This window comes from Lactuca serriola, chromosome 8 (genome assembly GCF_051521515.1).
Source record: "Lactuca serriola cultivar US96UC23 chromosome 8, Lser_US96UC23_V15, whole genome shotgun sequence".
NCBI classification, from domain to species: domain Eukaryota; kingdom Viridiplantae; phylum Streptophyta; class Magnoliopsida; order Asterales; family Asteraceae; genus Lactuca; species Lactuca serriola.
Genome location: NC_136415.1, coordinates 188,593,720 through 188,609,259, shown reverse-complemented (window position 1 = coordinate 188,609,259; position 15,540 = coordinate 188,593,720). Strand labels below are relative to the sequence as shown.

General features: G+C 35.1%; 1 protein-coding gene across 1 annotated transcript; it reads left to right on the top strand.

Moving 5' to 3' along the window:
* The first annotated feature begins 9,278 nt into the window (after positions 1-9,278).
* On the top strand, positions 9,279-15,440 carry IREG3 (iron-regulated protein 3). Its single transcript, XM_079012743.1, has 13 exons — positions 9,279-9,740; positions 10,102-10,312; positions 10,403-10,466; positions 11,403-11,527; positions 11,627-11,716; positions 12,255-12,431; positions 12,648-12,722; positions 13,192-13,293; positions 13,413-13,518; positions 14,015-14,161; positions 14,435-14,541; positions 14,672-14,785; positions 15,020-15,440. The coding sequence occupies exons 1-13, from the start codon at positions 9,589-9,591 to the stop codon at positions 15,299-15,301; spliced, it is 1,752 nt and encodes a 583-aa protein (XP_078868869.1). The 5' UTR covers positions 9,279-9,588; the 3' UTR covers positions 15,302-15,440.
* Positions 15,441-15,540: the final 100 nt, after the last annotated feature.

Sequence of the window (15,540 nt, the reverse complement as noted above, 5' to 3'; positions counted from 1 at the left end):
GATGAAGTTTTGCTTAGATCTTGTTAGCCATGGATTTGTGTTCATTTTGGTCCTATAAGCTTGGTGTTTATGAGTATGGTTTACTTTAAATTATACGAGTTGTCCTTTCAGATGTTTTGAAGAGTTTAGAGTCATAAAATGTAATCTTGATCCTTAGTTTCCCTCCATGCATGCTCTTTAGTGGTTTAGACCTTGTATTAAGTTAGTGTTCTGGTATTGGGCACTTATTAGCCATGCAAGATCATAAAGTTGGAAACTTTATGATTAAGGACATCCTTTAAGGACTATATCTGGATTTTGGACGAAAGGTCTTAAGGGATTAAGCTCTTAATAGAAGGAGAAGTTGGCTGGAACGTACGTTGGGTGTACGTTATGGTACGCTGCGCATACGTGGTCAACATCCCGTATATTGGTCAAGATGCTAGTACGTCGTACGTATAAGCTGAGTATGATGGGCATACTCAGCTGAGTTCACACGGTTGGCCCTTTGAATTTTAAATTGATCAAGATTTTGACTAAGTTTGACCCATGTGTATTTTGGGTATTTGAGTTGTAGTCTGAATTTTGGTCGCTGTTTATTGTAAATGTGACCGGTAGAGTTGGTATTCAAAGCAGTGTGTTGTTGCAGCAATTTCGTTAGACTTTGAGGTGAGTCTCCTCACTATATCCATGGGTCAAAGGCACCAATGCTGGCCCATTATTTTATTATCTAGAATGCTAGCTGTCATATGACTTTTATATATGTTTGTATGATCGGGTTGAAATAAACCCAACGGCGGGGCCCATTATTGTATGATTGGGTTGAAATAAACCCCAGGGCAGGGCCCATTATTATATGACCGGGTTAAAAATTGACCCCAAGGCAGGGCCCAATATTGTACGATCGAGTTGAAATAAACCCCAGGGTGGGGCCCCAGGATTTGGCCCATATTTGTTTATTGGGTTGGAATATACCCCAGGGCTAGGCCCAATTGTATGTTTGGTATGTGGTATTTTAGGGGAACTCACTAAGTTTTATGCTTACAGTTTATGTTTATGATTTCAAGTACTTCCGGTACAAAAGAGAAGAGCCCGACGTGATGCCACAACATTCTCCCCTCATGATTTCTGCACTTTTTGGGATACTATTACTCTGATCTTTTGGTTATTGTACATTGTTATTGACTTGGATCTATTTGATGATTGAAACTATTGATTTATAAATGAAAAATTTTAACATAGTTTTTGGGATGTTATATAAGCTATTTAAAACAATTTGAACTAAAAGTAATTTGACAACAAAATGAATTAAAGATTGGAAGCATCTTAGTGAAACATTAAAACACCTTGAAAATAATTATGATCATATGATTAATTTAAGAACATGGACCTTAACACAAATTATGTTAAATAAAAATGAAACAACTGATAAATAATTACAAGAAATGATACAAAAAGATATCGAACATTGGAAAAAAGTTATGGTTATAATTACTTCTATTGTAAAATATTTTGCAAAAAATAACTTGGCTTTTCATGGTACAAATGAAATTTTTTATGAAAACTTAAACGGTAATTTTTTAAGTGTACTTGAATCCATTGTTGAGCTTGATTTTGTAATGAAAGCACATTTTCGAATGATTAAAGATAAAGAAACACATAATCATTATCGTAATCATAAAATTCAAAATGAAGTAATTGAAATGTTCGCATCCGAGGTAAAAAGTGAAATTATAAAAAAAAAATAAAAGAGGCAACATATTTTTCTATAATTATTGAGTGCACTCCAGTTGCAAGTCACCAAGAACAAATGACTTTGATTATAAGATGTGTAGATGTGAGAAGTGTTTCATTAAAAGTAGAAGAGTTTTTTAGAGTTTTTAATTGTAGAAGATACATTATGTGTAGGTCTTTTTAATGTTTTACAAGATGCTCTAAAAGCTCTTGATTTGTATATTAATTATGTTCGTGGTCAAGGGTATGGTAATGGGGGCAAATATGAAAAGAAAACACCAAGGTGTTAAAAAACAATTGCTTGATATAAATAATAGAACTTTTTATATACCTTGTGAATGCCATATTTTAAATTTAGTTTTGTGTGATATAGCAAAATCTTTGCCACAAGTCAAAAACTTTTTTTTTGTACATGTCAAACAATTTATAATGTTTTTTCTTCTAATTCTACAAAAAAAGTTGGAGTGTTTTATTTGAGTTTATAGATGATCTAACACTTAAATCATTATCAACTACTCGTTGGAAAAATCATAACGAAAGTGTTAAAAGCAATAAAACCACAATTTTCCAAAATAAGAAAAGCTTTAAAAAGAATTTCTAAAATAAGTAATGATCCAAAAGTTTGTAGAGATACGGAATCACCGGTAAATGATGAATTTTTCTAATTTTCAATTTATTTGAAGTTTAGTTATATGGTATGAAATTTTATATAAATTTAATTTGGTAAGTAAAAAATTACAATTCAATGAAATGTTTCTTGATGCTACAGTAAAAAATTTAAAGGATTTGATTAAATATTTTGAATAATATAGGGAAAGTAGGCTTGACTTTGCTATTAGTGAATCTAAAGAAATAACAAATTGTGTTAAAGTTAAACCTGAATTTTCTCAAAAACATATTTATAATAGAAAAAGACAATTTGATGAAATTCCAAATCTCGAAAGAGAGATCAATCTTCTCTTCTCAAGAAGCATTTAAAATGGATTATTTTATTAATTTTGTAGATATGACTATTTTTCAATTGAAAAGTAGATTTGAACAAATGCAATATTTTGAATTTGTATATGGTTTTTTGTTTGATAGTTCCAAATTAGTTTCTTTAGTTGATAACGAATTAAAAAAATGTTGTTTAAATCTTGAGTTCAATTTGACAAATGGTGAAAAATATGATATTGATGGAATTGGTTTATTTATTGAGTTACAAATTATGCAAAAAATATTGTCGGATGAAACATACAAAGGTGAAAGTCCTTGGACATCTATTTAAATAACGGAGAATGCAAGAAGAATGAATATGTTCCCTAATGTGTTGGTTGTATATATGATATTGTTGACGATGCTGGTTATGGTTGCTTCAGTGGAAAGAAGTTTCTCAAAATTGAAGCTTTTGAAATCATATCTCCGAAGCACGATAACTCAAGAAAGATTGAATGGATTAACAATTTTAAGTGTCGAATGTGATTTTAAAAAAAAATAATGATTATTGTAAAATAAAAAATGTTTTCGCTTAAAAAAATACACGGAGACATCGTTTTAAGTGATTTTTGTAGGTTTTATTTGTATTATTTGTTTGATTATTAAATTTATTGTATTTTTTATTTTATAAATTTTTTATATATACGTTTTCTCGATCATATAGTATATATATATATATATATATATATATATATATAAGGACATACATTTTTTGTTTTACCGCAAGTAGTAAAAAACAACGGACCGACCCTGATAATGGGCATTACAAATGTTCTAAGTAAACTAAGGCGTGACTTTGCGGCAATGTCAACCCTCAAACTTTTTTGAGTCATGGCAAGCCACATCGTTTATAAAACGTGACTTAAGACGACAATTTTGTATAATTAATATTTTTTTTTTATATATATTCTATTATTATTCATTGGTATATACATATATGATTTAAGACGATATTTTGTCAAAATTTGACGACAAATACGAGTTTGAAGTCATGACGTGTAATGAGGGAACATCGGGTAATACTTTAAGGCCCCGTTTGATAGTTGCTGACTGAGAAAGTGCTGACTGGAAAATGTCTGTCTGAGTAAGAAATCCTGACTGAGTAAGAAATCTTATTATTTGATTATACATCTGACTGAATGTGCTGAATGAAGAAAAATGACCATTTTACTTTGTTGTTATATATAGTGATGGATTAAGGCGCTGAACAATTATAAAAACATACATATTGTCATACAAAATGTAAATTACACACAAATAAAAAATGTCATAAAAAATGTAAATTAAACATAAATAATTTAATATCCAAATAAAAACATAATGAAATTTAAAATAACATAACAATTTAATGTAAAGTAGGTGAAAGTAGTCGATTTGCAATCTGATCACTCAAAACACGCATATATTCAACGACTTCTGGACCCCATTCTATGCCTTGTATGTTTTCTCTATCAATTCCCCTACCTTGGACATCAGGAGTAACCATAGTGTCCTCCTCAAAAATTCTAAACAAGTCATCTTCTATATTGTATTTCCTTATAAAATTATAGACCGCGACACAAGCAATGACTATGTCTCTTTGCACTGTAAAAGGATAAGGAGCCATTTGTTTTAAGATTGAGAATCTTGCCTTCAATACACCATAAGCACGCTCAATAACATTTCTAAGTTGTGCATGAGCATAATTGAATCTTTCTTCTCTAGTTAAAGGTATGCCTCTTCGAAAATCGGCTAACCAATACCTAGTATTGCGGTATGGAGCCATAAACCCACAAGTGTTTGTATATGCGACATCACAAAGATAATATTTATCTGCAAATGAATGTGACATGTTATATAAAAAAGATAGATAATAAAAATTATATATAAAGATTACAAACCTGGTGGAGGAAATGGAAATCCAGAAGTCGAACTGAATGCAACTTCCTACCCGCACCATCACCCACGACTCACAACTAGTATGCGAAAGTCGTAACCAAACTTTTCTAACATCGACACTTTCACCAAATAGCAAAAGAGCGGTCTTGTGTCTTTCATCTTCTTCTCCCCATTCCATTCTGTTCAATTTCTCCATACATGCATCAACATCCTTATCCAATTCGCTTTTTTCAATTCTTTCATTTTTTCCACTAACGACCTTGCAAGCTTGACAATCTCCTCTTCAACTTCTAATGCCCTTGCATCTCTTTTTTTTCCCACCAAATCTTTTGTTTCCACCAACTTCCTTATTTTTTGAACGCCTCGAAGATTCTTCACTTGCACCTACGTGTTGTGTTGAGGTTTCCATTGGAACATCCTCATCAAAATCATGGGCACTAAACTCTTCTACAGGACGAGGGAGTGTAGAAGATGGCCCCCGACTTTGAAAGCCGGTTGAGGTCGACCCTTCAAATAGTTGGGTGCAAAGATCAGGGAACAACAAGGGTTTAGTTTTCAATGACAACACGAACTTTGTAACATCCCGGAATATCAAGAGTAGAGTTGAAGGGCTAAAAGTGTAAATGGGAAAGGGAAACTTGGCGAGTCCACGAGTGGACTCGGCGAGTAGGGTCGCGACTCTGGTCGCGTGTTAAGTGGCCAACTCGGCGAGTCGCAGGATGGACTCGACGAGTAGGCTCTGAGTGGAGAAAACCCTAATTTCGGAGGATGAGCCCTATATAAAGGACATTATACCCTCTCCCCAACCTCTTTACCCTCTCTTGAAGTCCAGAAAACCCTAAGGTGCGATTGTGAGGGATTTGAGTGCATTTGAACCTTGAAGAAGAGATTTTTGGAGGAGATCTTGGAGAGTTAGGAGGCTTGGAGCAAGGGGTTTTGCTAAGATTCAGATTTCTCTTCTGTTGGGGCTTCCTTTTGAGGTATTGCTTCGTTTCTTGGGTTGTTATTCATCTAGAATCATTATTTTGGAGTGTGTGGAAAGTTTGGCTTATGGTATTTCGAGTTTGAAGGTTAGATATGAGGTTGCTACCTCAAATCTGGAATGGAGAAGGTCTAGAGTGCATTAAAGTCCCTATTCTTGAGTGTTTGGTGAAGTCATCTTGTCCCAAACCCTAGCCCTAGAGTGTAAAATGCCTAGATCTCTTTGGATTCACGTAAAGTTTGCCACTTTACGTGATGGATGGGTTGTAGAAGGGTAGATATACGTTTTGGATCAACTGCATGGCTTGGAAAGCCTCTGTATGGATTCAGATCTAGAGGTACTCGGCGAGTCACACGGGTGTACTCGACGAGTTGCTTGAAGATAGGCTGGAACTCGACGAGTTGGAAGAACAAATCGGCGAGTTGGATGAATATGGTCTAGAACTCGGCGAGTTGGAAGAACAACTCGGCGAGTAGGTTGAAGATAGCCTTGGACTCGGCGAGTCTGTTCTTGGACTCGGCGAGTCTGGTCGTGAGGTCCTAACCTTTCTTCTGGTTGAGCTGTGAATCGGTGAGTCAAGGGATGACTCGGTGAGTCGAGTGTGAAAGGACTCAGAGTTGTTGGACTCGGCGAGCCTCGGGGTGACTCGGCGAGTTGAGTCGCGGATTGGGGGAAGTTCTGAGCATGGGGACTCGGCGAGTCATCGGGTTGACTCGGCGAGTAGAGTCAGTCAGGGGATGACTTTGACTTTGACTTTGACCAAGGGTTGACCAGTTGATTTCTAGGGGCATTTTGGTAATTGTTGGCATTTGTTTTGAGTTCAGTGTTTTGGTGGTTGGCCAGTGGTGGAAATCATATCAGTGATCGGAGCAGCGTGGGTTTATCTGTTCAGTCGGCAGTTGCGAGGTGAGTTATCCTCACTATATCGACAGGGTCTACGGCACCAAGGCCGACCCTTTATCGGATTGTGATCCGGGTATCATTGTTATGTTATTGCTTTGCTATGTTGCATCCTGATAGTTAGGATGGTATATGTTAGAGACCTGGTTAAGGTCGGAATCCTGGTATATAGGATGATGCTATGCTAGTGACCGGTTAGGTCGGTATCATGGTTAGGATGATGTTATGCTATGTGATCTGTTAGATCGGTTTGATTGGATGTTATATGTTGTATGATTGAATGTTTATGTGCACATGGTTGTTGGACTGGGGTTGGGTTGAGGCGGGACCTGCTTTGTGCTGTAGGCCAACATACCCAGGGCGGACCGGTTATCCCGATGGCCAGCGAGCGGTCAGGATAGGCTGTAGGCCCCAAGAGGGCGGACCAGACGTGTCGAGGCTCAGAGAGTGGACCAGGCCGACTGAAGGCCCAATGCGGGCGGACCAGTCATACTGTAGACTCAGGGAGTGGACCAGGTGGATTGAAGGCCTGGTGTGGGCGGACCAATCACACTGTAGAATCGATGTATATGACTAGACTCAGAGGGTGGACCAGGTGGACTGTTGGCCGGTGCGGCGGACCAGTCACACAGTAGACCCGAAGTGCATGACTGTTCAGTGTTCTGTTATGATATGTCATGTTATGCGTGTATGGTATATGTGGTTGGTATTTTGGGGATATCTCACTAAGCTTTCGGGCTTACAGTTGTGGTTTAATGTTTTTTTTCAAGCTCTTCAGGAGACTGTGGCAAGGCAAAGGCGTGATCGTACCGCTCCTCATGATTATGTTTTGTGATGTGATTCTGGGAAGATTCTGAAATATTGTATTGAAAACCTTTTTGTAATAATTTTATGATAATGGGTCGTTTTTGAAAAAGTTTAAATTGGTTGAAATTTTATGGTTGTTACAAACTTGTTCAACTGTTTACAATTTTTATAAATATTAGTATATGTTATAAAAATAATCATACTAGTATTTGTTATAAAAATATTACCTTCCCCTCTTCCTTCCATTGTTCATCGGTTAGATTAAATTTATTTTTTATAGGATCATATATATTATCGGTTTTGTTTTTCAGTTTCACCCAAGCAACATACTTTGATTTGTAGTAGTCAAAGTGATTTCTCATCTGCTTATGATCAACCTCTTTACCATGTTCGTTTATCAATTTTTCGCGTATTGTCTTCCATGAACTTGCCTTAAGCCCAGAACCCTCACGACCATTAGTGGTTAGTTCATGGATACACGCATCAAGAAAAGTTTTGTCCTCACTCTCGTTCCAAACCAACATCCTAAAACATTAATATTTAAAGTAATTTATCATAACTTTTATCATGATCAAGAACAATTTCAAACATAAAACAATTTTCTACTAATCAAAACCATAAATATTATTTGATCCAAATTCTACTCACTACATAAAACAATTTGATCAAAATTCTTCTCTTTATCAAACATGTAGTAATAAAACCATAAGCATTATTTGATCCAAATTTTTCTCACTACATAAAACAATTTTCTACTAATCAAACATGTAGTAACAAAACCATAAACATTATTTGATCCAAATTCTACTCACTACATAAAACAATTTGATCCAAATTCTTCTCTTTATTAAACATATAGTAATAAAACCATAAGCATTATTTGATCCAAATTCTTCTCACTATATAAAACGATTTTCTACTAATCAAACAAGTAGTAACGAAACCATAAGCATTATTTGATCCAAATTCTTCTCTTTATCAATCAATTTATGAACAAAACAAAGTGCAATCTCCACTTTCTTCTCACTACATCACTTTCTCACCAAAGTGATTGCATAGCTTATAAACAAACTGATCGCATAGCTATAAACTTTCTCACCAAATTCTTCTATTTATCAATCAATTTGATCCTAACTTCACATGGAACAACTCCTATTTCAATTTTCAAAATCTAACATCTAACTGTGGTGAAATTGAATGAGTATATCATTTTGAAGCATCTAAATTCATTAATTACAACAATCTATTACTTGAATTGTATGAAAAAAAATGTTCTGTGGCAGCTTGGCAGCGAGAGAAACTGAAAAAGATAACCGATTTTGATTTCTTAGTACAACCAATCTCATATTTCATAACGTCAAAGCATACCCAATTTTGATTTCAAAAATTATTAACATACAAGGAGAAGAATCGCACCTGTTTTGATGAATTACAGTAGCCAATCGGAGATGAGGACCTCTCTTCAGCGGGTGAGATGGTGGCGAGATGGCAGCTTGATTGTGGCTAGATGGTGGCGAGAAAGCAGCGATCGACGCCGACGATACGAAGGGGAACCTTTGATGGGGGAGGCGGCGATTTGTGTTTGTGCGCTTTTTTTTAGGTTACGATAATGGGTAATGGGGGAAGACACAATACAGAGGAGGGTAGAGGAGGATAGTAACGTCTTTATTCTCGGTCAACAAATAATACAAAGCTGACCCGGTAAGAGAAAATAGCCACACATCTAACCGAGAAAGCCAAATATCAAACACCGACTGTCTGACCGAGTCAGCCCAAATCGCTGACTCAGACCGGGTCAGACAGGTATCAAACACACCCTAAGATTGTTGTACTTGTACACTACATCAATCACGATACAACTCTAAAATACAAAAATTCTAAATAACAGCAGGACTGATCATGTTTAGACGGGTTGGACCCGTTTCTAATCGAGTGGGGAGTTAATTTGGTGACGTGGAGATAGGGTGAAATACCCATCTACAATACTGGTGAGTAACACGGCACGTCACATATTCCAGGATTTTGGCTTGCTCTATTGCTTAATCCGCCACTCAGCCCTCAAACCCCACAAATTCAGTGCCCAAAAGATAAGATTGATTGCTCCACTCGCTAATTTCAACCTCCCTTCAAATTCCCTTAATTCCATGGACTGGAAATTCGTTGTTTCTGTTCCTCCTCAATGATAGCTTCGTCGCCGGAACTCGCCACAAGTTGTCGTAAAATTATCGTTAGTTTCATCAGTTCAGCTGCATGAGTAGTCAAGTGATTCAACTGAGAAGGGAGTTTACGAGCTGCTTCAAGGTGGAAGCAGTTTTATTGAAGTCGAATCAATCATGGTTGCGGTTTTTGTTTCTCCAACGACGAGGGTATCTTCGACGAAGATGTTCTCGTCTTTATCTCGCCGTCAATGCGATGCTTATACTTATTCTTCTATTACATTACGCTCTTCTCCTCGACGATTGATCCCTCGTTTCACTAATTTAAGGTAATCTCATCTACTATTATTGTATTTTACAATTTATCCGTTTGATTATGTTGAATTCGGAAGCGTTTTCTGTTCAACCAAGTTTAATTTCTTTGTTGGTGCTGAATATTATCGATCTAAGAATTTTGTGTTGGTAGGTTTAGAGAGTGTTTGATTTTGCATTTTCAATGTGATCAGTCACTTGAACATTGAGATAATATAATCATATCATGTAATCATAATCAGTTTTTGCCACATAATAGAAACTGATTATTGCAGTAATCAGTTTAGATGGACAACCAAATATCATTTTTGTTTGGCTTTTATGTTTTCTGAGTAATTTTCTCAGTTTACATAATCTATTCATCCATTTTTTTTGCAGGCTGAACAATTTCTGTACAAGATGCTCTATTATGACAAATACTGAACTCTTGAATAATGTCATCACAGAAGATGTTCATCATGATCCATCAATTGATGCATCAAGTTGTTCAGTTCCCATTGTTCATCTTAATTCTGAAACCCATGATACCGAATCAGCAAACTTACTTGTGGAATGCACTTTTGTAGACATGATTTTAACAACATTGCCGGTAAATCAAAGAATAACATCTTACTTTCTTGATTTCTAATCTGTTTTTCATATAATCTTTAAAAATATATGTGTCTATTTTTCTCTTTAGATTCTTTCAGAGGAGGAGCAGGAAGTCATTGCTGCAATGCCTGCTCATCCAGCAGGACTATATGGTATGTAACCTGAAAAATCTCACTCATAACAAGCACATACAAGAATTATCAGAGAAGGAATGGAATCAAAAAGATGCTGTTTGTTTTGTCTGATGGAATGGAATGAACCATTCTTGAAAGAATGTGATTCCTTCTATTTTGTTAATTTCATTCAGGGTGTTCTTTTTCATCCGAGCATGCAAAATAGACCTCATTCTCATTTATGTAATTTTTAACGACACAAATCTTTCTTAAAAAGTTCACAATTTTAATTAAATTCAAATTTTATTTTCTAAACCTAACTAGAATATGTTTTTTTTTAATGATAATCTTATTTGGGTTATAATGAGATTAATTATGTTCCAATCTTGATTTTTACAAATAAAAATTCAGTAATCATGATTAACTAATGTATAGAGTAGAGTTAAACTATACATTGTATTTACACATAATATATAAATTTCATTTTATTCATGGAGACCAACCAAAAAAGATCATGGAATACAGGAATGTAATGACTCATTCCATTACCTTGTTTATTTCATTATATATATGGGCCAAAATGCTAGAAATAGCAGTGTCCTTCCATTTATTTGTGTATTGCAGTGTCCTACTTGTAGTTCTTTCTATAGAGCATTGTACTTTGATTTTTTTTCTTCTTATTATAGCATTTCATTTTGAAAAATCCACCCAATTATAGCAATGTACTTTTATTATCAAGACATCATACTTTGAAAAATCTATCCAGTTATCCAGTTATAGCAATGAAAATTGTTTTGTATTTTAATGGCATTGCTATAATGGGGTAGATTTTTAAAGTATAATGCTGCAATAGGAAGAAATCAAAAGTAGGATGCTATAATAAACAAATCAATGAAAGTACATCGATATCTCTTACCTTTAACCTTATTCATATCATTCATCTGTTTCTAACCTAAAAATAAATGTGATCATCAGCATTATATGCTAGTTGCCTAGCTGGCAATTTGGTGGAACAGCTATGGAATTTTGCTTGGCCTGCTGCTATTGCATTGCTTCATCCAAGTCTTCTTCCAGTTGCTGTCATGGGTTTCTGCACTAAGGTTACATATGAGCTTAACTGCTTCTATTTTTAGTTCCATGTGAAGAATAAAAATTGTATTTATTTATTTATTTATTTTTTTAAATTATCTTTTGGACAGGTTGCTGTTATTGCTGGAGGCCCATTAGTTGGCAAACTTATGGATCTATTTCCCCGTGTACCTGCATATAATTTTTTGACTACTATTCAGGTTATTCCATAAGTCACTGTTTCTTTTTATGCTCATTAAGTGTTGTATGTGTAAAGTGCTGAATGGATAAATGATGTATTTTTAAGTGCTATATAAACAAAGGCTGATTCTCTTTTTGACCGAATGAACAGTCTGAATATTGAAAATCATCTGGAATGGAATATGCCCAAACTCAAAGGACTAGTTTGGTAATTGTATTTGAAGAGCCTACAACCAAATATAAATAATAGAAATTTATTCTTGTTATGTGATCATTTCATCATTTTTTTCATTTCAACATGAATGATATCAAATGGGCATTTAGAAAAGAGAGAGTTTGGTTGAAGGGTAGTATGATAATTCCGAAACATGGGACAAGGACTCACGCATGATATCTTCTTTGTGCAAAAGACGAAAATGCCCTCATCATCCTGATCATTGAAAATAGCCATACAAAGCTTGTAACAAAGACATCCTAATTGTACTTGAACATATACAGTAGTATTTAACATGAAGTTTTGAATGGAATTTCTAATACCTGTTTGTGTTTTTATATCAGGCATCTGCTCAATTGTTATCAGCTGGGATGATAATTCAAGCACATATGGCACATGCCTCCCTTGAAACCTCTGTACTGATGCGCCCTTGGTTTATCATATTAGTATTAGCAGGGGCTGTTGAGAGGCTATCTGGACTGGCTCTTGGGGTTGCAGTGGAACGTGATTGGGTTGTTCTGGTATTGCTATGCTACATATCCTTTTTTTTTTGTTGCAAAAGACATAAATACCCTCCTCATCCTCATTATAAAGAAATCCCTAGAAAGCTTGTCTAGTCCTGTCCTATGAAACAAAACACAGACTAAGTTCTTCTTTTTGGTTGTCTTATATCCTTTTTTTAAATGTGGGCCCATAGAGACATTTTCTAATGTATTATTTTTTTTTTGTTTATTCAGTTAGCAGGAACAAATCGCCCAATTGCTCTTGCTCAAGCGAATGCTATATTAAGTCGTATTGATCTCCTCTGTGAGGTAATTGACTAATTGTGGTTGTATAACTATAATTATAACATCCTGCTTATATTTCTTTCTATTACAACATTGTACTTTCATTTATTTTCTTATTAATGCATTGCACTTTAAAAATCCACCCGATTATAACAGTGTACATCCATCTTTTTTTATCACTATTACATCATTATACTTTGAAAAATCTACCAAATTATATTTTTATAGTTTGGTAGATTTTTCAAAATACAATGTTGTAATAGGAAGAAATAAAAAGTATATGATGCTATAGTAAACAAATCAATGAGAGTGCATGCTATTTCTTGCACTTTACTCATTTTGGTATGCATTTACATTGTGTAGATATATAGGTGATACTGAAAGTTTTTGAATATTGCTGTTTAGTTTTTATATGATTTATATAGTTATTGGAAATTAGTTTAGTTGATTGATATTATTTATACCGATGGATTTATTATTTATACGATTGCAGATTGCTGGAGCATCTCTTTTTGGCATTCTTTTGTCTAAATACGAAACAATTACATGCTTGAAGCTTGCTGCTGCCTTGATGATGTGGTCATTACCTGTTGTGGTAAAGAACTATGATTTCTTTTTATAATCACATATTGAAAACTTCAAAGGAATAATGAGGTTAAGCAGCAAACTGATTGGGGATTGTTATGTTAATGAAGTATGATTTTTCTGTTTTAGATTGGTCTCACATGGTTAACCAACATGCTTTCCTCTGGTGTTCTTGATCGTGCCAAGTGTCCACAAACATGCTCCAAAGAACACATGCCACACGCTCATAATTTAGGTCAATATATATATTATCACTTAGGCCCCATTTTTAATGACACGACAAAACAAGTTGGACTGTGTTTGGCATGCATTTGACCAGGACTGGAACCAATGATGTCATCAATCCAAAAAGGTGGAACATGGACCCGCTTTCGATCTCTGTCTGTGCAAAAGACGTAAATACCCTCATCCTAATCATTGAAAATAGCCCTAGAAAGCTTGTGTAGCCTTGGGCTGTGTTTGTGGCACTGGACTAGACAAGTAGTCTAGGGCTTTTTTTTTTTCGATGATGAGGATGCGGAGGGCATTTACGTCTTTTTCATAGATGAGAGATCGAGAGCAGGTCCATGTCCCACCTTGTTGGTTAGGTCAGGAAATTTCAATATTTTTGTCCGATTGATGACATCATCGGTTGGTTGCAGTCCTGGTCGAATGCATGTCAAACGCAGTACAACTTGTTTTGTTTTGCATTGTCCTGTGTAACAAATATTGTTGTTGTTGTTGTTGATCAGTGGATATGAGTATGGGTGCTATTAAACATGGGTGGGATGAATATATGAAGCAGCCTGTTCTTCCTGCTAGCCTAGCCTATGTACTTCTTTGCTTCAATGTTGTTCTTGCCCCAGGTGGTCTAATGACAGCCTTTCTCACACAGCATGGTATATGGCTATGCTCATCTTCCCTTCTTTCTCTTCACATTTTCTGCAACCTACTTTGAAAAATCCACCCAACCCAATTATATTTATAGCAAATATCATCCAAATATGAAAGCAAATTTTCACTACTATAATTGGATAAAAAGTAGAGATGTTATAATAATACACAAATAAATGAAAGTATATTGCTATTTCTCTCATTTAGGAGTCTATTACATTCATCTTGATACTGCAATAAGTTTGGATATATATAGATTTTTTTTTAATGTATTGCAGGCTTAAGTCCATCTCTTATTGGAGGGTTTAGTTGCTTATGTGCTTTTATGGGCGTTGGAGCAACATTCATGTCTGCTCAAATGGTGAAGCAACTTGGCATTTTAAAGGTACCCTTTTTCTATTCTTCAATTCATGGGGGGGTTTTAGTCATATCACTAAAGTGCCTTAATAAGACAAAAATAAAAAATAAAATTGTAATAGAAAGAAATGAAAGTACATTGCTATTTCTTGTTGTAGGCTGGGGCAGCTGGACTCATATTGCAAGCTTCACTTCTTACGATGGCTGTTGCTGTGTATTGGAGTGGAACTCTTTCCAAGCAGACTGGCCTTCTATTCTTTCTTGGGTTTATTGTAAGTCACCTTTTTTTCTTGAATAAATATTCTTTTCTTTTTTTTTCATGGTTTATGGAAATGGGAATCTTTGCTGGATTACAAAATAATATATCCATATTTGTACTTTGAAAAATCCACCCAATATTCTATTAGGACATTGTGCTTTGAAAACTCCACCAACATTTTTCAAAGTAAATTGCTATTTCTTGTATTAAACTTTTTTTTATTATTATTATGTATATATTTATTAAGGTGTTATCAAGATTGGGACACATGTCGTACGATGTGGTTGGAGCACAAATTCTACAAACAGGAATCCCGCCTTCAAAAGCAAATCTTATCGGGGCAACGGAGGTTTCCATTGCAAGTTTAGCAGAATCGATAATTTTGGGTGTTGTTATAATCGCAAACGATGTTTCTCATTTTGGATTTTTAGCGATGCTTTCGCTTTTATCTGTGGTGGGGGCCGCATGCTTGTTTTGCCGATGGTTAACCAATCCTACAGATGTACAAAGAAGTCTTTTTGCTTTTTGATACCAAATTTTTTATTCCATTGTAATTATTTACACTTGGGGTCCTAATTTTAGTTGAAAATCCATGAATTAGTTGTAGTTGTATAGAGTAAAATGTTGGAATCTACTATTTGTATAAATAAGCAGGCCCTTTGAGACCATGTGTTCACGCTCTATAAAAGGTGGAACAATGTGCAATAAAGACCATGCTAAAAGAAAATTAGGTTGTTAGTTTAATAGTATGCTCTTGTAAATCATATT

What these genes read in the sequence shown, in the direction of transcription:
- IREG3 (XM_079012743.1), top strand. Translation starts at nt 9,589, where the DNA reads ATGGTTGCGGTTTTTGTTTCTCCAACGACGAGGGTATCTTCGACGAAG. An exon ending in CCTCGTTTCACTAATTTAAG is followed by an intron (nt 9,741 to 10,101) that starts GTAATCTCATCT and finishes TTTTTTTTGCAG; the next exon opens with GCTGAACAATTTCTGTACAA. An exon ending in TATTCTTTCTTGGGTTTATT is followed by an intron (nt 14,786 to 15,019) that starts GTAAGTCACCTT and finishes ATATTTATTAAG; the next exon opens with GTGTTATCAAGATTGGGACA.